Below are 27,439 nucleotides of genomic sequence, written 5' to 3'. Positions count from 1 at the left end.
TCCCTTCTAGCAAAAGGTCGAAAGACTATGTTGTCTTTTGCATCAGATACCGTAGTTTTATACAGACCAAGACAACTAAAACCGCCACACCAACCCCACGTTGTTACAAGTAATGCATTATCTGACAAGGGTGGAAATGTCAAATTGGCGAATTTTATCACAGTCACACTGCCAAGCTAATGCCACAGAGGGGACAAAATGTATACACAGGCTGACCTTCAGAAAACGGAGCTCATTTGTTTTATAACAAGTGAACGTTCCTGTCATGCTTTGTTGACCAAAAAAATTATTTTATTGACACGACAAACTTTACATTGTTTGAGGTTGCGTTGGGTGGTAAGAGCAATTGGACACTGAACTCCAAAGCCATGAAAACTGTGAATACTCGAGTTGCCTAGAAACTGATCGGAAAGGATTAAGTGTGGGTGGGGCGAGTGTGAGGAATTTTTGTTGCATTTTTGTTCGTCCATGGTTACAAACAGCGCATTTGTTTTTCTTTAGCCCTTCTATATACATCTCTCTATGAATTTTCTAATGAGCAAATGATTTTTCACTCCCCCAATATGAATGTAAGGTGTGCATACCACATGAGAGTGCAACAGATATTATATTTGTTAGAAGAAGGTTGGGCAATGGCGAAGGTTTGACGGTAATGAAAATGTTGAGCTACCACAATGCTGTTCACATTAAAACCGCTAGATGGCAGCTTGCACTGTTTGAGCAAGTCATTCGAAGTTACATGTAGTCTCTACCAGACTAACTACGCCGGCTATAGGGAGAATATTTGCCAGGGTTTCATTTGCAGGCTCTTTTACGTTACTGGCCAGCTATTCCTTTTTCTGCCGAATTCTACGATCCATACGCCCGAAGGAGGGCCTGGTGGGGGCTAATTCGAAGTCAATACAAAGTTTATTGCATGCACAACAGTTGTAACATGTACAATGTAAGTTAAATCGGTTAAATCGGTAAGCTAAATCGTTGTATTAGACTACTGGTTAGTTACGTTAATCTAGTACAAACTATGTAGATTCTCGGCTATACAATATTGATAGAAGACACATTTTCAATGTCTAGATTACATCTACATATGTTGTAGTCTGGCATCCAAACCTATTATAGCTCCCGAGTCTCCTCTCCGCAAAGTTGTCAATATGTTTACGCTTAAGTCCATATTATACGTTTTCTTAAATTTATGAAGGTATAAATGTATTAGCCTGGATAAAGTTGTCATTGTTAAAGTATACGAAACGTCTCTGAGTAGGATCAATTGAATCATGAGAGAAGACTACCTTGATATCTGTCGACAGGCCACAGCTCTGTAGCGCCTCTTACCGGAATTAAAGTGCACTACAGTCAACGAATGAGATACAGACCCAAGCTACAGCAGAAAGCGGAAACCAGATCCTTGGGGCTAGGGCGTTAGGAACGGACGCTTATTTTCAGCTCTTGCACTTTTCCTTACCTCTAATAGCTTTACGAAACAAACACCACGTCCTCCAGTAAAAAATATCCATACAGCACCTTTTATACTATTTTTCTAAAGTCCCGCCTAGTCACGCGAGAACCCGTGAGACCTGCCGTCAGCGGAAAGCGGAAACCAGATCCTCGGGGCCGGGGCGTCAGGAACGGACGCTTGTTTTCTGCTCTTGCACCCTAAACAACCGCCGTTTAACCGTTCACTCAACTCCACTCCATTCAAAGGACGCACAAAAGGTAGGAAACACTCCTCTCTCCCGTGCAAAATGTGGAAATATGCCTCAAAATCGCCTGTTCTAGGGTGAGATTTTTAAGGTAGTGGGAGGGGGCGGTTGTCCTATATATGACACTTTCTCATTCCTAAAATTTCTGGCGATCTGCCTTGCTTCGGACGACTTTAGGCCGAGGTCTTTCGTTACCCCTTGGTTCAGGGTTAAAGCCTATGTGTGGACAAGCATCCTGTTTTTATTTCAGGCCTCCTTTCATCTTTACTGTCATGTGTACGCCCAACTGAAGTTCAAAGTCGTCGCTTTGTTGTATGTGGGCCAAAGCCCAAAACATATCAAGCACTGACAACCTTAACTTGTTTTTTACGTGGCCTATACTAATATCAGATAATTTGTAGAATATTAGCATATTGTACATTTTGTCATGTAGAGTAAGAAAAATGTCATCAACAACTTGTTTTCTAGTCGTGGAATGAAACAAATGTATATAATGCTATGACGTTACCCCCCTCCCACCCCATAAACATGGGCTGGAAAATATATCAGTTGCAGCTAACGTTATTTTTACACAGAGAACGTGAGTTGTCTGCAAAACAGGCTGTTTTTGTAGCAAGACACGACTTTGCTCTGATCATGACCTGTAGAGTGTCAATAAGGTCATGATTACCCTATAACATGTCTATAGCTTTGCAGCACTGTCCATAAATTTGTTGAATATTATGCCAAATGTTTTTTCTGTTTTCCGGAAGAAAGATCTTTTATATGATTATACTTAGAGGTTGTATCTTAAGTTATCTGTGTGTTGTCAGGACTGGTATGAGTCTTTGAAATAATCTTAACGGGCTATATTTCAATCATGATTAGCTGTCAAATTATGTTAATTAGCTGTCAATTTTCATATTGCTTGTTTGATGTAAAGTTCAATTTGTCGAAACACAGCTAACGTCATTCCGCATAGACTTTTGAAAAATAACAACCTCTTTTGCACAGGTGGAAATATTTTCTGATATCATACAATGAAATGCATTCGTTGTTTGACAAAACTGAACACTGACATCATAGTAATATCCTGAAATATGGGATCAGAGGGCTCAACTTCATGTAAAATTTATCACCCCTCAATGACACAGTAATCTTCTAACCTTGAGTGTTAAATTATATATTAGTGTGTAGAATTTATGGTGGAATTCATTGTAGGGGGATACAAAATGTAGCGTTACTAGTAGGTCAAACAGACAAATCAATTGCTCAAAATGATTTATACGATGGATATAAAACCATCGGCAACTTGAGTTGTGGCTTTGAATAAGAATTAAGAAAGCAGTAAGTCACAACTTTGTTGCATGGTTCACCAAGATCAGTGCCTGATTCATGCTTGTCCAAACAACATGGATGTGACATGAAAAATAGATGACCCACATTATGAAGGACGTGAAAAGGGTCTTTCTTCCAATTTGTAGAGGGAACACAGTAGTGGGTTGTCCTTTTTTCTTTGCTGTGTAAAGGCTCAGATTACTGAGTTGGAATTAAAGCGTTCTCCCAAAGGTCTCTGTGGGGATATTCATCATTATACAAGTAGGCTATTTGTGGATGGCAAGACTGTCCCATGGGAAAAGATAGGAATGAAAAGTTTTTGTAGAAAGAGGCCCTTGTGCTGTTGTAGTGGTGCTTTTGTTGGTTTAGGGATTTAGAGAGTGAATCATCACATGATAAAGGGAGTATTGTTCGAAGATAGAATCTTGATGTGACTTCAGGCAAGTGATGGATTGTTCGTTTCTTGACAAAGACTGTTGTCAGATGTACAGTCGGAAATTTTTCAAGAAACGAGTCCAGTTTTCCCATTATATCCTGTTATTATCTTTGTTGGAAATAACACTTCAACTTTGCTTTTGAAGAACGTAAACTTGTTATTGTTCTATACATTACATACTGTGAATATTTTCTTCTTGCTTGTTGGGACAGGGGGAAAAATTCAGCAAAAAATGACAATGAAATTGATGAAAACGTATTTTCGTAAGCTTGAAATAACAGAATGATTTAACAAGAAAAATTAACAGCATGGGCTCCCAAACAAAATAGTGGGATGGAAAAAATTTAAAGCTGGAGACAGCTCTGTTAAAATCATAGATAGGTAAGAATGTAATTGCAGTTGGGCTTGACAAGGCTGTTGAGTGTAGTAGAAAAATCATAGCAAAATTTATAAAGAGTAACTCTGACGAAAAAACCCTCAAGTAAGTTTCAACCATGTCTCGAGCTAGAGTTGAGCCGGTTTTTGTTGGAGAGTTATAATTAGGTCAGGTTGTCTATACCATCGGATCAAGTCAGGGTCTTTCTTTGTGTGTTGATTGATCCTTAAGACCTAGTTTCACGCCAGAGAAGACAAGGATTTGGCAGCAATTCTTTAAGGAGACATTTGACACCTTGAGAAATGTTAGCAATGAGTAAAATGCAACCTTACCGTAGTTATGGACCCAGCCAAAAACATGATGAGCTCTGTCTTCCAACTTTGAGTAACTTCCCTTCCAAAAGACCTTTTTAGCTCCAGTCTCCTTTTGATCTAGCCTGAGTACAATCTTCAGTAGTGACCGCTGGCTCAATGCTTTTCACCTGCTAAATACGTGTTTAGCAAGCAAGAAGCACTGAGCCAGCTGTCACTATGGAGGATGGTACTCAGGCTACACCTCTGCTCAGTTCCCCCAAGCATAGAGTCAGGCACAGGTAATAATTACATTTTGAACATCTGTCAGAAATATAAGCGAGAGCTCTGATTGGCTCCTACTAGTCGCACGTTCGTCTGTAATGGCATGGTAATGAGGTTCTCAGCTTCTGAAAAATATCCCATTTCTGAGCTAATTGATTAGGTTAAAGCCAACTGTTTGTATGGGGACAGGTGCCACGTGCCAGACTATTTTCCAGGGAAATGGCCAGACTAGAGCTTGAATAGGAATTGGTATTGATCCATGGCTAAGATTCCTCAGTTGTACATGTGTCAAGCAAGTACATGTACATGTAGATTATTCTCCTAGCAGAGGTTTTGGTCGAGAGGGCTAGGAGTGACAGCGATTTTTAACATGGATGTTCAGAAACATTAGAATCGCGGCCACTGCTAGCCCTCTCGACCGAAACCTCTGCTTGGAGAATGTAGATGAGTGGGTGGTGTAGTCATCTTCATCATAGGTTCCCTTACACTACAGCCAATTCTGTATATGTTAAGGGGTTAGGCAGCAAGGGTAAGGTTAATTAAGCAGTGTTACTAGATCGTCTGTATTACAATTTTAGTTAATTTAGTGTAAGGATAGTGCAAGAGATCAGTAGGTCCAGTAACACTGCTTAATTAACCTTCTCCCTGCTGCCTAACCCCATAACAAATACAGAAGGGGTACCAAAGGGCTACCTCAACAGGCTGGTAGACTACTGTAGACCAGTAATATGTATGAGGAACAGTATGACCATGCATTAGAAATGTATGTATGCAATTCAAGAAGTTCTATTTTCACAGTTTTGTCTTCATTAATTTACCTAACTGTTTAAGTTAAAGAAGATACGTTGTAACATCATGCTTCTCGTTCAAGTTTTTGTCATTTCCCGTAAATACTGTCATGACATCCACACAGCTTGGTCTTGTAGTTAAAACTTTTCTATAATTACATGCTTAATTAAGAACATGTTTTTACTGAAAAATAACAGAATTCATAATTACTGCAACCAAAAATGCAAAGAAAAATGTCATTTAGATTTCGGGCAAGTGAAAAGTTGGTTAGGGCAAGTAGATTTTTTATGTACTTTTATGTCCAACCCTGCCTATCTCTAAACATATCCTGTACTGGACTGCATAGTAGTTCTCCACTTATTTGCAATGCCACAAATCATCTGTACTGTTTACATTTAGTCTAATGGTGGTTGGAGAATAAACAGTATGTACAGTAGTAACCTATTTTCAAGAGGAACCACTTATTGGCAGTGGCAGAAGTATTGTCTCGCTGCCAAACTATTCAATGCATTGCTCTGATGATTGTCTAAAAATGTAGAGACATGATATATTTTTAGAAGAAAATATGTTACTAGTATACAGTTCACATTCTTCAGGTAGTTGGCCATGCTGTTCTTAAGAAACACCCTCCTTTGAGTCGTTGTTCGGACCTTCTGGACTTTGATATTACGATATGCTTTAAAGTGTTATGATAAAGTTTTGAAAAGTTTCTCACTCACTCAAGTTCCGTTATTCGGTATGTTGTTTCTTGTCTTGCCAATGGTAGCATGAAAAAAAATAGTCTAGAATGATGTTTTAGAGCCCATTCATACCAGGCTTGGAAACTCTGGATTTACCCAGGCAAGGAATAAACTAGTATCTCGATTCGCCAAGCCTGGTATACATGGTCAGAATCTGGATTCTGAGGTGGATGTGACAGATTCAATTAGGATCCAGCTGGGTGAATCCAGATTCGTAAAGCCTGGTATGAACAGGGACTAAGCCAAGAAGCATGCCTCTTTTATTTTTGGAATCATGCAAGATGCATCAGCGATAGCTGAACTAGCCCCTAGCACTAATTAACAGACAAACAGTGTAACTAGGGGAGTAGCATCTCTTTGTACAGACAGACATGAGAATGTTCCCCACACAAAAGGCAAAGTGCCTCCCTGTTTGTACCCAGGTGTTTGATCAAGTGGCCTGATCTCCGAAGGGTTTGCACTGTCCACAAAAAGGTCCAGTCATACAGGTCATGTGAATGAACACGTGTTCTTCTTTGGTATCAGCATTACAGTCAAACCTGCCCAAGAAGACCACACTCAGGGGAGCAATAAAATCTGGTCTGTGTGGACAGGTGGTCATTATAGACAGGATTCTTAATGCTTGTGTCCATGGGGAAAATTATCTAAGCGACAACCAAAATGTGGTCACACTGGCCAGGTAGACCTTATGTAGAGGTGGTCACTTCTACAGGTTTGAATGCAGTTAATTCGGTGTTGGTTGTTTGCAAGACTGCATGTCCCTTTTCCATACAGCATAGACAAGCTAGATTTCCTGTTATTCGTAGGGATAGCATTTCCGTACCTTGTAGTACCAGTGAAGTGGCCACATTTTCTGTATAACTGCCTTCCTGAATTTAGCGTAATGCATAAATGATCCTCCTGACTTTCCATTTAGTGACATTTAGTGTACTACAGAATTGTTTTGACCACAAACTTAAAGCACTGCAAAAACCTCCATAGTCCATACCCCTCAAGCCCTACTGCAAAATTAAGTCCCTGTGAAAATAAATGGTTTCTGTTAATGGATAACTTGCAGGGTTAGATGGCAGTAATGATGATGATGATGATGAAAAAAATGATGATAGCAATCGGTAAAGTTACATTAAGTATCATGCTATCAGCTGTGTGTTTTCCTTCACGAATTTCATTCTATTATAGAAATTCTTCTTATTGCAAAGTTGGAAGGCTGCTGCTTTGTGATACAAGCCAAAAATTATTTACCATAAGATAACTGACCATGGGAGAGGGGGAAGGTACATGTACCTTGCGAGAGATGGGAAGGTACCATGGGAGAGGGGGGAGGTACCTCTCAGTTTACCTGTGATTTTCTGCATGGCTTGTTGTGTATTGATGACTCAGTGGAAGACACTCTCTGTCAACATGGGGGTACAGAGTACAGGGGCTTAGCTCACTGGGGTGTGTCCAAAACTCTCAGGTACAAACTTTTACCACAAAACCAGGTCATCTGTTATCCTTTTGGTTCACAGATTCTAGAATGTATTAATGACTTTTGCCAAGAAGCTGCTGATTGTTTGTATGCTTGTATGTATGTGGACATTACAACATACAATGTAACTTGAGAAGTTCTGGATGGATCTTTTCAATCCTTGGTACATGTATGTGGGTACATGTCACATGTGGGTGTCAGCAAAACGAAGGACAAGTTTGATTATGGGCCACGTAGCGGCTTTCCATGGCACTGCAGCAGAACGTCTGGCTTTGATCATTGCTGTCTTTGTGTTGATGTTTTTGTGAAGACCAATACATTGTAATTTGTATTTCAAACTTGTAAATAAAGGTTTAGATAGGTTTTATTTGTTGTAAGTTCGTTGCTTTTATAACATCATCAAGGTGTAAAGGAAAAATATCTGAAAAGACTTGAAAAGACATTCGAACATGGGATGAGAAAAAAAGCAATTGACAAGGAAAAAAAGAGTTTTTGGTGAGTCCAAAATGTTTTATGTACTTAAGACACATTCTCTTATCTTGTCATGGTAATTTTCTGAAGAAGTTAAGTGCTCTTTCTTAAAGAAGTCAGCCGTAGTTGCTTGTGTAGTGCAGTGCCTCTTGTAAATTGTAAATGCGTGAGGTCCATCTTACAATCATTTTCTAGGTTTTCAGTGTCTTGTCATGTCTAGTTGAAGTTGTTTTATAAAGTGAGCTGTCGGTATTAAGGACTTACATGCACACAGTGCAAAGCCTCTTGTTTTGTTTTAAGGTGTTTATAGAATGTGGACATCTTTGTTGGTAAGACAGAAGTATGCTTACTGTAAAATTGTAGAAAATAAAATGAAATAAAAATAAGATTGTAGAAATCACTGTAGAGTATTTGAGATTCTTTTTACACAACCGGTAATTCTCACCTGCTGACGTTTCGGTGTCTGTCAGACAAATGTCTCAAATACAACCTGATGACATTAATTTCGGAAGAAATCACTGTAGCTTGCATTTAGGTCATAGTGAACTTTAAGAATATACATTAAACATATAAGATAAACTTAAAACCAAAGAGCCTGAAATGAAAATGTTTCTTTGTTTGTAATTGTACATGATTTTTATATAGTATATACAGCAAAAGGATCTATTTTTGGCATATTTCAGGGTGTGACTAAACAGTATGGTTTGACTCATATTGATATGTTTGTTGATTTCCGGAGGATCAGAAGTTTTTCGGTAATATAATACTGTTAGTGTTACAGTAGCTTTAACTTGGAAACCTTAACAGAAAAACCCTAACACAAAACAGAAGGCAAGTCAGATCTAGTACAGTCAGGCTGGGCCCAATATAGCATCTTGTCAACTGGCCAGTGTAATGAAATACTAGGACCTATTTTTACCTCAAGTCCATAGAGATGGCTAAAACTTATTAACATGTACACATGTGCTCTGGTAGACAAATAGTTATTTTTATGATCTTGTGACAACTTTGTATCAAAATTGTTTTTAGCCAAGAATGAAGATGACTTGAACACTTGGCAGTGAAATTTTAGGTTGCCTCGAAATGATAACAATGAATGTATAGTATTCTTAAAACGAGTCTTATCATGTTGCACTCTGTCTGCGTATGTGTTTGTATGTGTGTGTGTTTGTGCGTGTGTGTGTGTGTGTGTATGTGTGCATGTGTGTGTGTGCATGTGTGTGTGTGTGTGCATGTACTTTGTATGTACAGTGTACATATCAAATATAATGTATGAATGTATTTGAAATGGCATGCTGTATGCATGTACATATGTTTCTTGTACCCAACTCTACAAGACAAGTTAATGCCATTTAGATTTGGCAGTTACATGACTCTAGGAATATAATTTTCCCTTGACCCTGGGCCAGTGAGGTCCAAAAGAATCCTGGCCTGTTGTACAGTTTTAATAGCCTGGCATATGTAAACTGTGTGTTTTGGCCGACCGGTTGTTTGAAGTGCCAGAAAGATTTTGTGCCATGACCGGCCTTTGACTCTGTTTGAAGGTTTAAAACACAAACTGAAGCAACAAGTTTGGATTTCAGTTAGTAATACATATTTCTTCATTCTTGTAATTTTGTTTCAATTACTTGCAAGTACAATTGTTCAGCAGAACAGTTCTATTCATTCTAAGCTTTCCAGTCACCTACGTTTTCTGAAGACTTTTGAAAATAGAGACTTTTGAAAATAGAGATCAGTCTTGAATCATACATGTATGAAATATTGGTCTTGCGGTATACTGACTTTGAACCAGGAATATTGGTCAAACTGTATTTTTCTGTTGTGTAACTTTGTAAGCAGTATGATGCTGTATAGGCTAACTTGTTCGAGATTCCAGTCATGAAAAAATAGAAAACCCAGCAGAGACCAGAAGAAGAGCAAATATACAATACGTAGATGGAAATTCTATCATTGGTTACCCCCTATCTACATTTTAACGTGACAGTTTGATAACATAATTATCATTATTATGAAGAAAATAGTAAGGAAAGTACATGTTAAGATGTTTCTAGACCTATATTTTTCCTTAGTCATTATAGCAAAAATATTAACAATATGTTGGTAAGTAGACATTTAACTGCTATGATTTCATTTCTGCAGTGTCCCTGTGCCCCACCCACGCCCATATTTGTACATTGTCCTGAACTTTGACCTGCCAGTGGTTTAAAATAGCCTCCCCCTGCCATATTGGTTCAGTGAGTGGTCTCCTCTGAAATACCTACAGCGCACATAACTGTCTGCTGCGGAAAAGGTATCTTTATTTGTTCTAATACTACGAACCTTTGAATATCTTGCATATAAAATGATATTCGTACAAGGTACATAATGATATCTTAATCTTAATTCAGTTTTACGTATCATTTTTCCTTTATATCTTAAGCTAAATGTAAGGTCTTTATTTATCTGTCAAAAACATGGACGGTGATGTCATTTGATATGTCATAACCTTACGGGGTAATATCGTTTGACGCACGTACGTTTATATGGCATGATACAGAAGTATTTTAACTGTGTGTTGCAACTATATTTTAGATCCAGAAACACTAAGAAATCTCAGGTAAAATCACTCATAATTGGTATTGATCTAAATAAATTTACTTATTGAGTTTATGAGTCAATGTTTGGATGATACTAGATTTTGGCACTCTCTGAGTTAATGTTGCATCATTTTCTGTTATATATAACTTATACCGTACCATATATACTGTACATTGTATATTGTCTTGGTCAGCAGTTCTTTATCATATGCTTTGTTCTGCTTGATTTCTTAATCGAAAAGAATTCATTTCTTGAAGTGGACTGCTTTTTTATATAATTACTGTTACTGATTAATTTGTTATGGTAAGTTGTGAGGCAAATTCCCAGTGTTCAATTTCCTCACACTCACAGGAAATTTCTAGTCATTCTGTGCTGAAGTCAGTTTATGACTTAAAAGTGAGGGAAAAAATGTCTTGCAAGAAAAATCCTAATGTTTAGGACTTCTCTTAATACTGAAATAGGACAAGAATGTTGTGATTATTTTCATGCCTGAAAATTTTCTATATTCCCAACACTTTGAGACATGATCTACATATACCAGTATTGTCTTGAAATTAAGTTAAATATAATTGCTAACATATTGTGGTAAAATAATGTTTTGGATAGTTTTTTGTGTTTAGTGTTTTGAACACTTGTTCCAAACCAACACTGAGATCTTTGTCTTTGTAATTGTTTAGTTAGTTCCTTTGTATTAAGCAATGTTTATTAAACACAAAGAATATGTGTACATACTGGTAGATAATGTCAGACTTTGCTCATGTGATTGAGACAAAGTTTGAAACCATCATGCATTTGTCTAAGGCAAAAGCAACAAAATTCATTGTTTTTCATACTCTTTGCAATCAAAAAAAAATTAAACTGAAAACAGAAAGTTAGTAGTAGGCATCTTTTTGTATAGACATTCTGACTATAACATGCAATTGTTAGTAGATTTGACTACTTTCAAAAACATGTCTCTAATAATTCAATGCTTGGACATCTTTCTTTAATATTTTTTACTGAAAACAAGTTATTTTTCTGGAGTGGCTTAAACCCTGAACTATAGCTTGGAGCTTGGTCTATTGACAGCCAAAATCTCTATAATCTCTTAATGTTCTTATTGGATAACCTTATCATCCATTATTTATTATACCTGTACATTGAACTGAGACTTTAATCCTCCATTGTCTGTACGGAGGTATCACATTGAATGCTGATTGGTTGTTTGCTTTACCTTTGGTCGTATTAACTAACAAGGATAGAGCGTTTACCCCCAATATGTAATGCAAACAGGTGGCATCGATCTATGTCTCGAAAATGTGAAATTGACGCCACTGAAAATCTTACATTTTTGTATCATTGAGTTAATTGCTTAAGTCAAAGTATGTAAGAATGTAAGTCAATGTAAGAATGCTGTCTTGATGTGAAAATTACTACCAAAGTTTTAAAACATGTATCTTTTAAGTATTGAAATATTTAATGTTTGTGTTTTGTGATATGACCACGAAATTATCTCAGCATGAAAAAAACTAATTTCAAGATAGCCACTCGGCACCAATTATGTGTTTAGAGGTTACGTAAGCTACTTTGGTATCATTACCTGGTGCAGTTTTGTTTTCTGGCTTTCCCATTTCTTAGAAATTTCATTGGTGACAGAATGTTACCACTAGCATGATGCCGATAATGACGAAAGGTTGCTTGACGGTCATAACCTTTGGCATGTATAGGACAGGAAAGGTCATGTGCGAGTCGACGACAAAGCTTTCCCACGGATGTTAGCATGTTTATCAAACAAGCATCCTTTATTCCGCATTGATGACAAGATCCTTTCATTTCTCCCCAGCTTGTTTATGTTTTGGGTGTAATGTTCTCAGTAGAGTTGTACATGTGGTGGTGGCCTCACCTTGATACAAGTGTAGTTAATTTTGGGTAATTGTTTGGAAGCTTAAATGAAGTATAAAGACATTGGCCTGTCACAACACCGAATTTCTTTTGCTTGATTGACTGCACTGTGGTTGTATAAACCTCTAATTACGAAGGTATTGTTTTCTGCGTGTCTGCATGTGTGTCCGTGAGTGTGTAGGTCTGGTGTGTGTGTGCATGTGTCTGACTACATTGTATGTGTGTGTGTCAGTGTTTCCGCATAGTTTGGCCAGCATAACACAAGAATGAATGTTTGAATTGTGATGATATTTTGTATTCAGGTATGTGTTGTTGTAACTGTGATTCACAGCATTACATATAACATTGCCGTGGCGGCATTAGCTCAAGTGAGAAAGAAAAACTTAGATATGTTACACTATAGGGTGCTGTATATTAGTTGATTAGTGGTTGGTTAGGCAGCCAACATTACTGTGAAATTACCACTGACAGCATTCTGTATTTACTCTAGTGCTGCATCAGAAAATATTCTGTACTTTTCACACTAACACTGTAATGAACAATACTGTAACTTGAAGGATTTGCCATGAGATCGCATGGTCAGGGCATGGGGGTGCAGTACCCTTGTTCCCCTCTTTAGAAAAAGCCCTGAATATTATTATATTCATGGCTTGTACAGCATAATTTTGGAGCCTTGTTTCGCAGAAATGCCAACGTTTTCAATTGTAGCGACAGTACCAGCTGTTAGTGTTACTCTAATGAGTTTGTGTTAGACTTGTTAGTGGCTGTCTTGCAAAACATACAATATTCTTGAGGGTTAAGCCAGATAAATCCAGGCTTTGTTATTGCACAGTGTTGTTGGCACCAGTCTATATCCCTCTCTATTTTCTGTCTTTACTGAGAAACGCCCCAAGCTTATTTGAGAAGACTGCAGGAGAAATGAATCACTAGCGACATACGGTCAGGTTTCACAAAACAGATGACATGACAGATTATTCGCCGATGTCTCACTGATGAGACTGTGTTTACTGATGACAAATAGAGACATCTGTTGCACTTCAAAGATGAGCAGTGCACAGTTACAAAAATTTGACATTTCATATAACTTAAAGTTAAACGTAAAATTCAAGTAAAGATTACGATATCCTCCTTGGTCAAAGGTTCTGGTGCGTTGTTTAGTGTTTCAAATTAATCATTCTTTTTGGAAAAATTATGTTTTTGCCTTCATCTAACTTCTAAGAGTTTGTTTGATTGGTTGTTTTCTTTTTTTGCATTCCCCCTTTCTTTTAGTGATTTCTTGACTGTAACATTTCTTATCACCAGTTCCCCGGGCACTTCCAATTTGCTAGATTTAAAGGTTAGAGTTATTAGCTGTTGTCAGCTCATTTGGATTGTACCACTATCTCCCAACTTGTCATATCAAATCCAGACAGATTATTCATAAATTGATAAAAAGTACTTCGGGTATCACAATTGTTGTGAAAAAATGACGTTTTTAATGTAGATATCAATGTTAATTGCGTATTTCTTTCAGCAGAATTAAAAGATATTGTGGTGTTCGGTTGCAATCGTACAATGTAGTCTTCTCCCCCCAGGCATTTTGCACGGCTGGTCACATATTGTAAATACTACGTAGGTACGTAGTGGTTGAACTGTTTTGCATGCAGCCATTTTTTGTTGTTGCAAAATTGGGTGAGTTACATTGAGCATTTTCTACTGCTATATCTAATCTAAGGTAAGATTTAAGATCAACAGTGTCAAATTTTTTTATGAGCCAAGAAGACTCTTATAGTACAGGTATGTTTTGGTTTAATTGCAAAGCATTGTTCCAGTTTCATCCAGGATTGCATTGTAGTTGTACATGTACTTTGTATACAAGTAATGTATACGTGTACAGCGTGCAATTCCAATAGTTTAGATTGGTTGACTTTTGTTTATGAGATTTCATGTCAAATCAATACATATCTGTCCACTATAACTATGTGTAAAACTATAGAAATGTGTAAGAATGTTGTTTACATTTGGGTTAGGTTCTGATGCATGTAATTGATACATGTACATGTACATTTAAACTGAGTATGTTAATGTATTGATATCAGCATCTCTCTAACATGCAACCCTCCTACCCCAACATTCCTATCCTCATGTGGAGCATGTACTGTAAACAACTCCAGTCCTTGTCCAAATCTCGGATGGCACAGAAGACACCCTAAACACGTTAATTAGTGCAAGGAAAGACGCCTCTGTGTAGAGACACCACCCCCCAAGACATGGAGACTTAGGTTTCTTAACCTGAGATATACATGTACAATGTTAAAGCTCCATAACAACTACTCCGGGTGCCAGCTGTTGCTTTGAGCTTTAAATTTTCACCAGTATCCATTGTTGGTAGTCTTAGATAACAAAACCAGTTTGTGTACTTTGTCTCGTTAATGTCTTGACTGATTTTAATAAAAGGTCAGGGTTTTGTAATTTTTTTATCAATTTACAGAATTATGTAATAATTATGATTTCAGCATGTTTGTCAGATGGTGTGGTAAAGCCGGTGGCCCTTTATATGGGAAGCTTGACAGGCGTCAAACCTCTGTACATAAAAGAATCAAACATACTTATCAATGATGGTAGGGGTGACCCGGTACTGGTTTGCTTGGCTGAAAATGCGAGTCATGGCAGATCCGCATTTCACTAAACAGTACTGACCGTAGCCGGTTCAAGCTAGACGAAAGCAATATGATTTTTCACTTCAATATTGACGTATTGAAACCTCAGTATTGACAATGTTTTACATGTACATTTTACCTAGCTACATGTATGTCCATACAGACAGAAACGCATTACAGTGAACCATGGCAGAGCTTTTTAAGTTTGGATTGAGGGAGGACCTTTAAACTTATGATGTTTTACCTGTATCCCTACAGATAGAGACACAGTGAACCATGGCAGGACTGATCAAGTTTGGTTTGGGGGAGGACCTGGAGAAGTACAGGGACATCGATGAAGATGCCATCCTGTCCTCCATGACAGAGGAGGAGTTGGAGGAGCTGAATGCTGAGCTCGACCCTGATGTAAGTAGTGTGACTGTGCCGTGGCTCAATTAGTGGCATTCCTGCCAAAAGTCGTGGGTTTGATCCTTACCGTAGCGTGCCTAGTCCAGTGGTTAGTGATCTTGCCTCTGGAACTAGAAGCCGCGAGTTCAATCCCGGCTGTGTCGCTCGCCCGACATGCACGCTACCAGAAAGGGGACATTAGGCCGTGGTCCACTGTTCATTGTGCTGGTCGGGAATTTCCCCGTTACAATGAACCTGTAAATACTGTACCTAGCGTCTGTCTTCTTTGTCGCGACCAATGGAAGATTAGCTCATCTGTTCATTGAGTTCATTTGAGCTAAACTGGTTCAGGGTCCCTTTCCTTTCCTTACCTACATGCACCAGTTCATGTGCTGTGCTCAGAATTTGCATGCTCTAGCTACTGTTAGGGGTTGCAGTCCTTTAATTTGAAATTCATGGTCATGTGTTGAGGACAGTCACTTCTAGATCTCAAGCACACTAGTACTATAAATAATGGTTAAGGAACCAACCACACTACATAAGATTAGGGTATGGCCCAGTGTATCTGAATCAACTTATTAACTAGATTTTGTTAGAAAACTTCAGAACAAATCTAAGGAAAGGAGGGTGGAAAAGAAAAGAACTGATGAAAAAAAGAGTGCAATGAGGAAATATCAAAGAAAGAAACTATCCGTATCTTGAAGCTATATTTTGAAGGATTAAATTCTGACATTGTGGCTACTACTACCTTTCCAGAACGACTTGTTGCCGGTTGGCCTGAGACAACACGACCAGACGAAGAAGGGGCCGACGGGAAAGTTGGACCGCGAACACCTCCTGAAGTACCTGGAGAAGTCGGCGCGCGAGTACAAGGATCGCGAGGATCTGATTCCGTTTACCGGAGAAAGGAAGGGTACGTTTATTTTATTAATTATTTTATTTATTGGTTTGACTGTTCAGCACACACAGCCAGGGCTGCCCAACTAGCCTGTGGCTATTACAAAGGGCTAGCCCTGCTGACAAAGACAAGACATTACAATGGAGTTAGACATGGACTGCATAACAATCTATGATTATCATAACTGTACAATATACTAAGTATGTTTAAACAATCAGTAACTGTAGCTTGGTATGTTACACCGAATGGTCAGACAACCAGTAACTGTAGCTTGGTGTGTTACACCGAATGGCGGTTATACCGGTTATATAGAAATAGATAGATATAGAACTTTTGCCCTCTACACATCCTGATCACCTCATTTGTCCTAATGGGTATAAGTGTGTTGTGGGCTTGTGGATTGGGATGAAAGAATTTGGCAGCATTGCCTGGTGTGCTTTGGACCAGAAAATGAAATTGTTTCCATTAGCATTACGGAAGGCTTAAAGTTTGATTAGGAATGCTGCAAAAATGTGATGAGTGAGGAAATGCTCTTCTATCAGGCCACATCAATTCATTTCCTTCATTGGTACGAAATGTAGGAACTTAGACACACACATGTAGCATGATGAAAACAGAGGAATGGAAATTGGAAGGAAAACTTCAGTCTGACCATCATAGTATTACATGTATATACTCTCTGGAACTGTGTGTAGCCAGTCAACATTTGATTCTTGAGTGAAATTCTCTTAACAATAGATAGAGTGAGCTGCTATGCTGGGATTTTATCATTTTTATCTTGTTGACCAGAATGAAAAAAGGAAGACAATCGTGAGGAGCCTGTCTTGGACCTGAATTTGGGAGAGTGCAGTTCTATCAGGAGTAGATAGGGGGAGCCACTGCACTGTGGTTTATGCTGTTTTCCCTGGTCTTCAGGAAAAGTGTTTGTAAAGAAGGAAGTGAAAGATGAGGATCAAGGAGACAAACAGATCCTAGATCCTGAGCTGGTTTAGAGTGCAGTTCTCACAAGAGTAGATATAGGGCGCCTATGTGCTGCGATTTACATGTATGCTATTTTCCTTGATGTACAGGAAAAGCGTACGTGAAGAAAGAAGTAAAGGATGAAGATGAGGGTGATGACCCGGTCCTGGACCCTGAACTTGAGGAGGCACTGAAGGAAGCAACCGACGGAGAACTGTGCGACTTGGCTGGTCAGTAATGCCTGTTTTCCATCTACCTTTAAGTCAAAGAAAAACATACAAAAAAAGGCGCAAAGTAACAGTTACTTGTACTCATTCGACAAGCAGTTGAACAAAATTTGGAAACGGTCAAACGGTCAGACATTTCCGAAATGTTTTGGGAATCATTTTGATACTGTGATAAGAAAAATCTTTGCAGTTTTAGTTTTATCATCAACAGTTTTCATTGTTTTGGTGCTATTTTCTTTTCCCTCAGCATTAATGTTTACTGGATGTTTCCTCATTCAACCCACCAGTATGTTTGTAAGAAGTACATAGCCATGTAAACCCGTTCTCTTGTGTCTTGCAGCCATCCTCGGGATGCACACCCTGATGTCCAACGACCAGTATTACGCCTCGCTGGCTTCCGGAGAAATCGCCAACAAGGAGGGCTTCCGCTGTAAGTATTGCACTTAGGGCTATATATGGATAGTGCTGTGTACCTAAACCCCAGACCTGATCCGAACTGGACCTAACGTTTAGGTTCAAGTCCAAAAAAACCTAAACGTCTGGAAACAAGTCCGGACTTGAAAAAAAATCTCTCGCTTATACTCTCCTTTTTGTTTTAAACCAGATGCCAACATCTTTAACCGTCCTTAGATCATGAAATTTGCACTGGAAAAATATGAAAACAATGCTGTTTTTGTGTTTATAAGTGTCTCAACTTTTGTGTTTACAACTGACTGTATATGATTTCGTATCCATAGTTTTCAAATTGCATGTATAATGTATATGCCAATATGCAATTTTACACGTAACAGGAAAAAAATATTTTTAGCACACAAATGCCATGGGTTCAGGTCCGGACTTATAAGTCCGTACCTGAACCTAAGTCCGGACTTATAAGTCCGTCCTGAACCTGAGTCCGTACCTGAACCTGAACCTCTGGATCTGAACCTGAACACGGGTTTAGGTACACAGCACTATATATGGAACATATCATAATTGCAAGTGGGTGCCTGAAGACTACAACATTGTTAAAAATGGTGAATTTAAAGCGATCTACTAAATGTAGCATCTGATTCAGTAATTCCAGAGGTATCTACACGTCTTCAGATATCTACATGTTGAAGTTAGACATTCTTAGGAAGGCTGTTTTTTTTAATCAGCGGTTTTAAGGGTACCTGCCTTAGTAGGGGGGACAGTGTTGCATATATATATCATACAGTCCATGTTGCTTTATGACAATACAACCTAGTTTTAAACCTGAAGGGTCTTACGGTTTATTATGATATGGTACCCATTTAGCCTAGTTGTATGCTACTACATGTATGTAACACTTGTAATACATCATTCACCTGGATGGGAGACCTGGCGAAACCCGTCTTGTATCAGCCAACGAAAGGGTATGTCACCCCGTAAGGTGCATGGAAACCCCAACAGTGCATAAGCACATTGACTGATGATGATGATGAATACATGGCAAGAACAGCAAAGTATAACATGTTTGTGTTCATCGACTCCCCCTAGCGGTTGTGAAGTGCGCAGCATACCCCCAGGTCCAGTCGGAGCCCCCCAACACGACCGACCCCCATGAGAGCCTGACCAAACTTCAGGACAACGACTCCGATCTCACCGACCTCAACCTGAACAACATCAAGGTGACTCAGTCTATGTTTCTTAAGATTATTGTTATACAAGCAATTGCATTGATGTCACAGTGAGGCAGTGGCAGCCAAAAAGCCGGTAATAGACAAAAGATTAATTTACATTTCATAATTATGTTTGGTGTTTTTCCATCAAGAACCTATTCGTAAGCTTAATAACACTTCTTGTGATCGGTCTATGTTTCTTAAGATTGCTGTTGGACTCCTTAAATACCTTTGGGGCAGCTGTTTGGAGTTGTTTTTATATAAATCATCACTGTCTTATATATTTGCTGACATATTTAATTGTTTGTTTGTTTGTTTGTTTACAGAACATCGCCATCCCGACCCTGGGAGACATCTGCAGCTCTCTGGCCAACAACACCAACCTGAAGCGTCTCAGTATGGCGTCCACGCGTAGCAACGACAAGGTGGCGAAGGTCAGTCAGCAACACGACATCCCAGCATCACCCTCCTTAAATCAGGACCCCTATCGCTCCACGTTAGCTCGCTCGCGTTGGGGCCCTGATCTTCAGCCCCGGTAGACATGGTTCTGGCGCTGTTACTGACAGTTGCTGATGAATAATTAATGAGCTGTCCTTATTTGGTACAATTTGGCGGTTAATTTGTTCTGAACCTAAAGTAACCATATGAGACGTAACCTGATTGGTTGATAGCTTCCCAGCATCCTTTGCGCTTTTGCTTGAGATGAGGTTTAGCAAACCCTCTGATTGGCTGAAGATGTTTTGGTGGTGTCGTCGCCAGAACCATGTCTACCGGCACTGAAGATCAGGGCCCCAACGCGAGCGAGCTAACGTGGAGCGATAGTGGTCCTGATATAAGGAGGGTGCCCAGCATACGACATTCTGTATCTACATGTGTGAAGCCAGTATTACCACCCTTCAGTATAATACTTGAGCTTCTGTATCTGTATAGTCAGTAAAGCCGCCCTTCGGTGTAACACACACCAGCTTTGCAGGCACCTGGCGTGGCAGCAGCTGGTTGTATTACCATGAACGCCCTGTCACGCATAAACTTTGCACATCTAGCTGCCACCGTTATATAAAGCTATCTAGTGAGCATGCCCCTACTGTACTAGGTCTTGGTATAGGTTGGTTTTTAAAGAAAAATATTTATAACATTGTTGCTATTAGATAGAGGTTAAAGTGATTCAATAAGAGAATTTTTGAAGTCTTTCAATCTTTATTTTATTCTTCAGGATCTAGCAGAGGGACTGAAGGAAAACACCACCTTGGAGAGACTCAACATCGAGTCCAACTTTATTTCTGGTGAAGGAATGAAGGTAAAAATCTTAGTATGTTTTGCATGACCAGTACACCACCTTTAGGCGTAACAAACCTGATATGTTAAAGTAGGTACAAGGTGTGCTTGGTTAGTAACGTGAGCCATAGCAAACTGCATTGCATTACAAAAAAGAGGTTCAATCGCTTTACCTACAAGCTGTGTAAGATTGAACTGTAAGGTTTGGTCTTAATCTTTTTGATAAGTGTAGATGTTCTGGGCAGCTTCAAGGCCTTACAGTTGTATTTCTTTTAACTTGGCCAATAAAAAATTGATTTATTGCTAACAGGATTCAGGTTCATTTTCTTTCAATTCCTCTAAAAGCTCTGTCAAAATGTGAGAATTTTATGGCAATGTTTTGAAAGGATGTATGGTAGAGAAATTTATGACAATTTTTTTTCTCACTACAGGAAATAATGAAGTCAGTGGTGAACCATCCAACCCTGACAGAAATCAGAATAGCGAACCAGGTATGTACTTACATTGGTCAATGTTGTTTATTGTTTATTCGCATATATGTACAATTATAAAAAGATAAACAGGGCAAAAAGAAAACATGCAGGGGGGGCAGAAGCCTAGGTGGCTTTTCATGGGCCTCCCCTAAACTAGACAATGGGAATTTTTACCAAATTATACATAATCAAAACTAAGCAAATTTAACGAAAGAACAAATTGAAATTGTACCATAAATCCTAATGAAACAAATGGAAAAGAAGAGGAAATACAAAATAAATTGAGTTGTAAACATAATAAGTAAGATTACGTTATAATAAGTGTGATTACACTGTACATTATCAAATTACCATTTACAATTTATTAAGAAATAGATCAAAATTATACAAAATAATAATCATAAGATTGAAATATATTTCTCTTCTCTCATTGAGTTGTAGCTACATAGAAAAAATCATGTTATGTTACCATTTTGTCTTTTTTTTACTACTTGCCTTGTTAAATATTACGGATTTTTAGTAAATGATGTATTCTCCTTTAACTATGATCACTACATGTATGTAGCAAGTCTTTACATTGTACATTATAAGTCTAATCCAAAGCCTTGGAATTTTTTTGTAAATGGGTACCTGACTTTGGTTGGGGAGGTAAAACGCTGTGGAAGGAGAGTCATCTTTGCTTCTTTTCAATGGAAGGAGAGTGCCGTAGACACAGTGGATAACAACCCACTGTCCTTAAGACGGCTTCACAATTCATTCGAGCGTCAGCTGACTTTGTAGATCGCCCAAAGCTCGCTGAGTTTCAAAATTGCCCGAGCGTCGACTTTATTTTCCAATGAAAATCTCGGGCGACGTCCGTCAAACACTAAAAACTAAAAATCCCCCATGAGATGGTCCCATCTCTTGGACATGGACGAAGTCAGTATCGACTAACCTGGTAAAAGGCCAATATTTGGATCAACTTTTATTTCTAAAAATTGCCCGAAGAGGGCATAATCGACAGGACGTCGGCCGTACTTCGGCCGAAAATGCACATTTGAAGCTCGCCAACACGTTGGCCGAGCTGAATTTCTTATTTGTGACAGAGGCTTTAGGGCCTCAAATGCTACGGGTTCTTTACCATTACGTTTTGATTTCGCTTAGCGGCACTCATTGGGGAACTCGTGCGAGATGGCGATCGCGGACATGTTGAAAAAGAACAGGGTCGTCCTGAAGTTCGGCTACAGCTTCGAGTTCCCCGGACCGCGGGACTCCGCTGACCACACTCTAACTCGCAACAACGACCTGGGTAAGTCTTGTTTTTCTTTGTTTGTTTGTTTGAGCCTTTGTTTATTCTATGAAGGGCTCCTATCGGCCTGCTGGCCGCTTTTCAATGAGGTCATGAGGGAAGAGGTACACGTAAGCGTTGGACAAAATGTAACAAAGATAAGTTTCGACTTATAATTCATGATTGTGTTGATATAGTTCATGTTAAGTTTCTTTTGTACTCTTAATCCGTGACTCCTCCCCCTCCACTTTGACCTTGTTGAAAAGCGGCCATGTGGCTGAACAAGCATTTCAAAGTAAAATAAAGGCATTGACTTGACTTGATACAGATTAGATGGTTGATGTCTGAGGAGAGTTTGCAGTAACATGTTTCTTATGTCCATGATACATTTCTTTGAAGAAAGAAGGTTTTGTCAAGACGTCCAGCCAGCAAGGCATCTTACTGGACACAGGATCTTCATTGCAACGTCTTATTTCAAAGTTTAGCTTACAAATCTGTAGTTCTTGATACAGGGCACAGACCACTTTTACACAAGTCATGCACATTGTACATTCAGTTGCATAGGGTACATTTTGAGTGTTCTGTAAATATTTACTTTTATCTACATGTATTCAGTCTTCCTAAAGCCCTTTTCGGGGAAGATCTTTCCACTCTCCAACTTTGATTATGTACATTGTTTGTTCTCTCTGAATGCACTACATTTTGTACACTTATCTTTTCACTCTCCTGTTTATCCATGATTTTGTACTTGCCATGGGCCAGGGAGGTAGTTTGTTAAGTTATAGCCCCTTTCCACCAAGGCTGAGACAGTTGAGCAATCAAAAACTTCAGTCGTAGTTCAAACCAATTTTGTAAGTTTTGTACATTTGTTGTCATTCACAATGTACATACTTTTACAATGTACATCATGGATCAAATTCAATTTATAAATTCATACAGATTTATTTTTGGTCACTCAACTGTCTCCATCCAGTGCAAAGGAGGCTCTACAAGTACATGTACAAGCAATGTTCATATTACCTAAAGTCAGAATGGCATCAAGTTCTAAGCTTATAGGACACTATTATGCAACTTTCAATCCAGTGTAAATGAGACAAAAAGGCGTTACCGAATTCTTGAAAATGTGAATGTCATTTACTCTTTTTCTGTTTTTCCTGTCTCTTTGCCGTTGTGTTGTTTTGTCTTGTCACTCTCTAGTTCGGAAACGACGAATGGGCTTCGAGGATTAGTCTCAAACAGGTTTCCAACACACTTCAGTAAGGACAGACACCAACAAACAAAAAGCTTTGCTGTCAGTCTTTCTAGCCTGTATAGTTTAAGTACAAAATGTAGTCAACATCAGTTACTGTAGGATGTAAGAAATACTGTAGGTAGAAATTTACATGTAGAGTGCAGGTAGATTGTCTAGCCATTCTAGTTTTTATGTGACAGCAACACAGGATAGTGAGTGAGAGTATGTTGCGATTAAAGCAGAACTAGACTGCATAATACATGATTGTGTACAAAAATCTAACGTACCTGTACTTGTCTGTCCTGATGTAGCCCTTCTGACATTACCATTACTTATGTCATCTGCTCTTTCAGGCATCTTCATTTCTTATTTTACCTCTTTTGCTCAATAACCTAATATTTTGTTCCTTTTTCCTAACAGGCTGTAGCTATAGCTAGGCCATTCTTTCAAATACCCCATTATCAATTAGTGATATCTCCACTGTGTACATTCTTTCATTCCCACATTGTTTAAAAGTATCTGTAACAGTTACAGTATTTGTCCTAATTTTTGTGCAGTTAAGACCATGCCTCTGTGTGTGAATAATGAACATTCCAAATGGCAGGTTTAGGTGTAAAACTTTCACTCATTTTCTTTGATTGTTTAAAGACTACTAGAAATTGTACAGTATTGCATTTCTGTTAAGGTATTATTATTTTGGTTGATGTTATAATTATTATTAGTGTAGAAATATAGACAACCATACAAAAGTCTCTAAGCTTTTGTTGTATCAATACGTTATTCCTACATGTATGTAGAAATAAACCTTTATATGAAGTGTATTATTTTTTTAAAGTGCATGGTTATTGGAGACAAATACTGATAAAACAGTGACATGTAATATAGCTGCCGGGAATTTACGCTTTATTTTGTCGTTCTTTCAGTTCGTCGCCGCCGTTTGGGCCTTCCGACGGAGGATTTGGAAGAAGAGGAAGATCAGGAGTAAGCAACGGCAGCTGACGGCGAGTGTTCCCGTTTCACGGGCACGCGGCAGTGGCTAGCTTGTGTTTTTGGCAGTGATAAAACTTGTGTTTGTGTCCCGCAACAAAGTGTGAAACCTACGCAAACGATGCAAGCATGAACTCATCTCTTGTACTACGGACAACCCCTATTTCTAACAATAGACTTGTCTCGGTCCAGTATAAGACAATATCATCATAGGAATGTCTCACTTAGAAATAGGGGTGATCCGACTTGATGTAGAAGACAGATACTTTGAAACTGTAGAAAGAATTGTTTAGATAAAGAAAAGATCATGATGATGGAAACTAAACAGGAAGGTACACGAAAAGCAGATTTTAAAATGATTCAGTTTTCTTCAAACAATCTTAAAGAAATCAGTGAAGACTTGAGATGCGTAGTTAAGGCAACTACCTATTAATAAGATATGTAATGTGAATTATAGCACTAGTTAAGAAGCAGCTATGAAAAGATGTTTTTAGTTAAGAAACAACTGTGAAAAGCAGAAGACGTTAGCTATGGCAAATCTGTAACTTAGCTAGATGCAAATGAGAATGAAGCACCTCGTGTTAAACAGTGTCCATGACTGTATTCACCTTTATCCCATGTGTCTTTACATGTACATCAAGGAATGGACAAATCTTTGTTTTTGCAAACTTTTCAGGTATGTTGACAGCCATGTTTACTGTACATTCGGTACAACTGTTACTGTTAGCTGGTTTCGATCGCTTGAAGTCAGTTTTCATAAGCTCTTTTTCTGGAAAGTATGTTCTGATTTTCTGAGGAAAATCCTCTGTAGATGGTGGGAGAATGACTGGTTTGGTATAGGGCATACTTAAACGTGTCCTTTCTTGGATGAAATCTTGGAAAAGGAAAAAAAATCTTCTCTGTACTCATACATGTGCCAATTGGGTTCTCATCTGGTGTTTTCGACTTTGTGAATGAAGGGAGAAAAATCTTAACTGTAGGGTTGTCATCTGTCTTTAGGTAATTCTGGGCAGTGCAAAATACAATAGTGGCATTTTTGCGTCCTGTCTTTCTGATGTAAAATAAGGAATGTGTCGTTAAAAGATTATCTGTTGTACCTGATTATCAAAAAAAGTCATATCAAGCATCCCTTTTGTACGTTATGTACTAACAATTATGATTCATGTTCAAAATCAGTTTTTGTTCACAAACTGGTGTTGGTACTACCCCCCCCCCCCCCATCTTATGTGTTACCTCCATTTTATGTACCCATGTAAAAAAATTGTAATCCATAATTATATGTACATAACATGTTGAATTGTAAGATTTCATGTGTTGCTTTGCAAACAACTGGTATGTTAGTGTTAACAACGTTTCATGAAACTGCAAATTTGTGTTAACCTTTGGCCTACTAAGATAGCCACTTGGTACCAAATTGGCATTGGTTATAGTGTTAGGCAGCAGGGAGAAGGTTAAACCGGGTACGATTTAACACATTTTCAGTTGCATGACTTGGAACTTACTCTTGTGTAGATTATGTATGTGACAGCTTCAAATTTCATGTGGATAAAAAAATCATAGAAAACTAGATAAAATGTGTGACTTTTTCATGCCACCATCATCATGCATGAAACCAGCAAATTGTTACATATTTCCTTTGCTTAGAAAGATTGTTTTGAGCTAGGAAATTTGGTTTTAAACACATCCGCTTACAATATGTGATGCTAGAGATGCATGCAACATTGAGATTTTAAATAAAGTAATTCACCAAAAACACTTTTCTGTCTACTGTTATGTTGTACATGTATTTAGTGAAGGTCAACTTTAGTTATAGCTTGCACTTGTGCACAATGCCTTATGTTAAAACTCCACGAAAGACGAAGACAATATAGTAATTGATAATAGTTGGAAAACAATTTTCAAATTGACAGATTGGTAAGAATGAATGAACTTTATTGAAAGTACAAAGTGTGGTAAGTTTTGCTCGCTGTGCACTCGTTATAGACATGGAAGTAATTTTCATAAAAACCACTTATACGAAAGGTTTTGATAGAATCACTTTCAAGTTTAATCGGGAATTTTGGAGTAAAGGTTACTTTGAACAATCTAGCAGAATATCATTCAGCAATTGGAACACCAAAGCTGCAACTTTAGACAAAGGTTTGACTTATGTTGATCTCCAAGCAGATCTGACAATGGCAAAAACCACATTCAACTGTTTTCATCATGAACAGTTTTCATAGCCACCGGTGGCCGTGAAAACTCATTTTGCCAGTTGGATACGGTCTTTGCCACCTTTAGATTATGATTATGCTTGGAGATTATGGCTACTGAACAAGTTGAGGGAAACATGAAATTCTTCAGCAGAGTGGCAATATAATGTCAAGGCTTGTAAGTCTCATCAATCCTCTGTTTCATCCGCGTTGCCTCAGCGGAGTAGCTGACGGCCCTTCTGTGATCACCAAGGAGACGCCAGGCGGCACCCAAGATGTGAAGTGACTCAGCGACGTCAGGATGAGCAATGTCCTCACCATGGATACTCCGCAACATATTCAGTGATTGCTCAAAATAGCTGACGGCCTTTCTGAGATCACCATGGCGAAACCAGGTGAGACCCAAGTTTTTAAATGACGTGGCGATTTGACTATGCGCAGTGTTCTCGCCATAGATACTACGCATCATATTTAGTGACTGTTCATAGTAGCTGATGGCCTTTCTGTGATCACCAAGGCTACTCGAGGCGGCACCCAAGTTGTTGAGTGACAAGGCGATGTCAGGATGTGCAGTGCTCTGACCATGGATACTCCTCATCATCTGTAGTGCCTGTTCATAATAGCTGACCGTCTTTCTGAGATCACCAAGGTCAAACCAGGTGGAACCCAATTTTGCCAGTAACTTGGCAATGACAGGATGAGCATTATTTTTACCGTATATACTCTGCATCATCTGTAGTGACGGTTCAAGATAATTGATGACGGCCTTTCTGTGATCTCCAAGGTAACTCCAGGCGGCACCCAAGTTGTTGAGTGACGCGGCGATGTCAGGGTGTGCAGTATCCTCACCATAGACACTCCGCCTCATCTGTAGTGCCTGTTCAAAAAATCTGACTGCCTTTCTGTAACAGCCTAAGTTTATCCAGACGACGCCGAAGTTGTTAAGTGATG

At 38.7% G+C, this 27,439-nt stretch overlaps 1 protein-coding gene across 4 annotated transcripts; it reads left to right on the top strand.

The window, feature by feature from the left end:
• Positions 1-1,557: 1,557 nt before the first annotated feature.
• On the top strand, positions 1,558-26,051 carry LOC136425092 (tropomodulin-1-like). Of its 4 annotated transcripts, XM_066413883.1 has the most exons (12): positions 1,558-1,713; positions 15,228-15,374; positions 16,113-16,269; positions 17,325-17,444; positions 17,782-17,871; positions 18,942-19,072; positions 19,390-19,497; positions 20,277-20,360; positions 20,770-20,829; positions 21,955-22,099; positions 23,276-23,334; positions 24,233-26,051. In XM_066413883.1, exons 2-11 carry the CDS (start codon positions 15,246-15,248, stop codon positions 23,305-23,307), a joined length of 1,056 nt encoding a protein of 351 aa, XP_066269980.1. In that variant the 5' UTR covers positions 1,558-1,713; positions 15,228-15,245; the 3' UTR covers positions 23,308-23,334; positions 24,233-26,051. The 4 variants fall into 4 exon arrangements, with proteins under 4 accessions (XP_066269980.1, XP_066269977.1, XP_066269978.1 ...); XM_066413880.1 differs by lacking the exon at positions 23,276-23,334 and having other exon boundaries at positions 1,559-1,713; XM_066413881.1 differs by lacking the exons at positions 1,558-1,713; positions 23,276-23,334 and adding an exon at positions 10,043-10,162.
• The last annotated feature ends 1,388 nt before the right edge of the window (positions 26,052-27,439 follow it).

Source organism: Branchiostoma lanceolatum, chromosome 19 (assembly GCF_035083965.1).
Source record: "Branchiostoma lanceolatum isolate klBraLanc5 chromosome 19, klBraLanc5.hap2, whole genome shotgun sequence".
Taxonomy (NCBI): domain Eukaryota; kingdom Metazoa; phylum Chordata; class Leptocardii; order Amphioxiformes; family Branchiostomatidae; genus Branchiostoma; species Branchiostoma lanceolatum.
This window is presented reverse-complemented; position numbering and strand designations above follow the sequence as displayed.

What these genes read in the sequence shown, in the direction of transcription:
- LOC136425092 (XM_066413880.1), top strand. Translation starts at nt 15,246, where the DNA reads ATGGCAGGACTGATCAAGTTTGGTTTGGGGGAGGACCTGGAGAAGTAC. An exon ending in AGAACTGTGCGACTTGGCTG is followed by an intron (nt 17,445 to 17,781) that starts GTCAGTAATGCC and finishes TGTGTCTTGCAG; the next exon opens with CCATCCTCGGGATGCACACC. An exon ending in AACTCGCAACAACGACCTGG is followed by an intron (nt 22,100 to 24,232) that starts GTAAGTCTTGTT and finishes TCGTTCTTTCAG; the next exon opens with TTCGTCGCCGCCGTTTGGGC.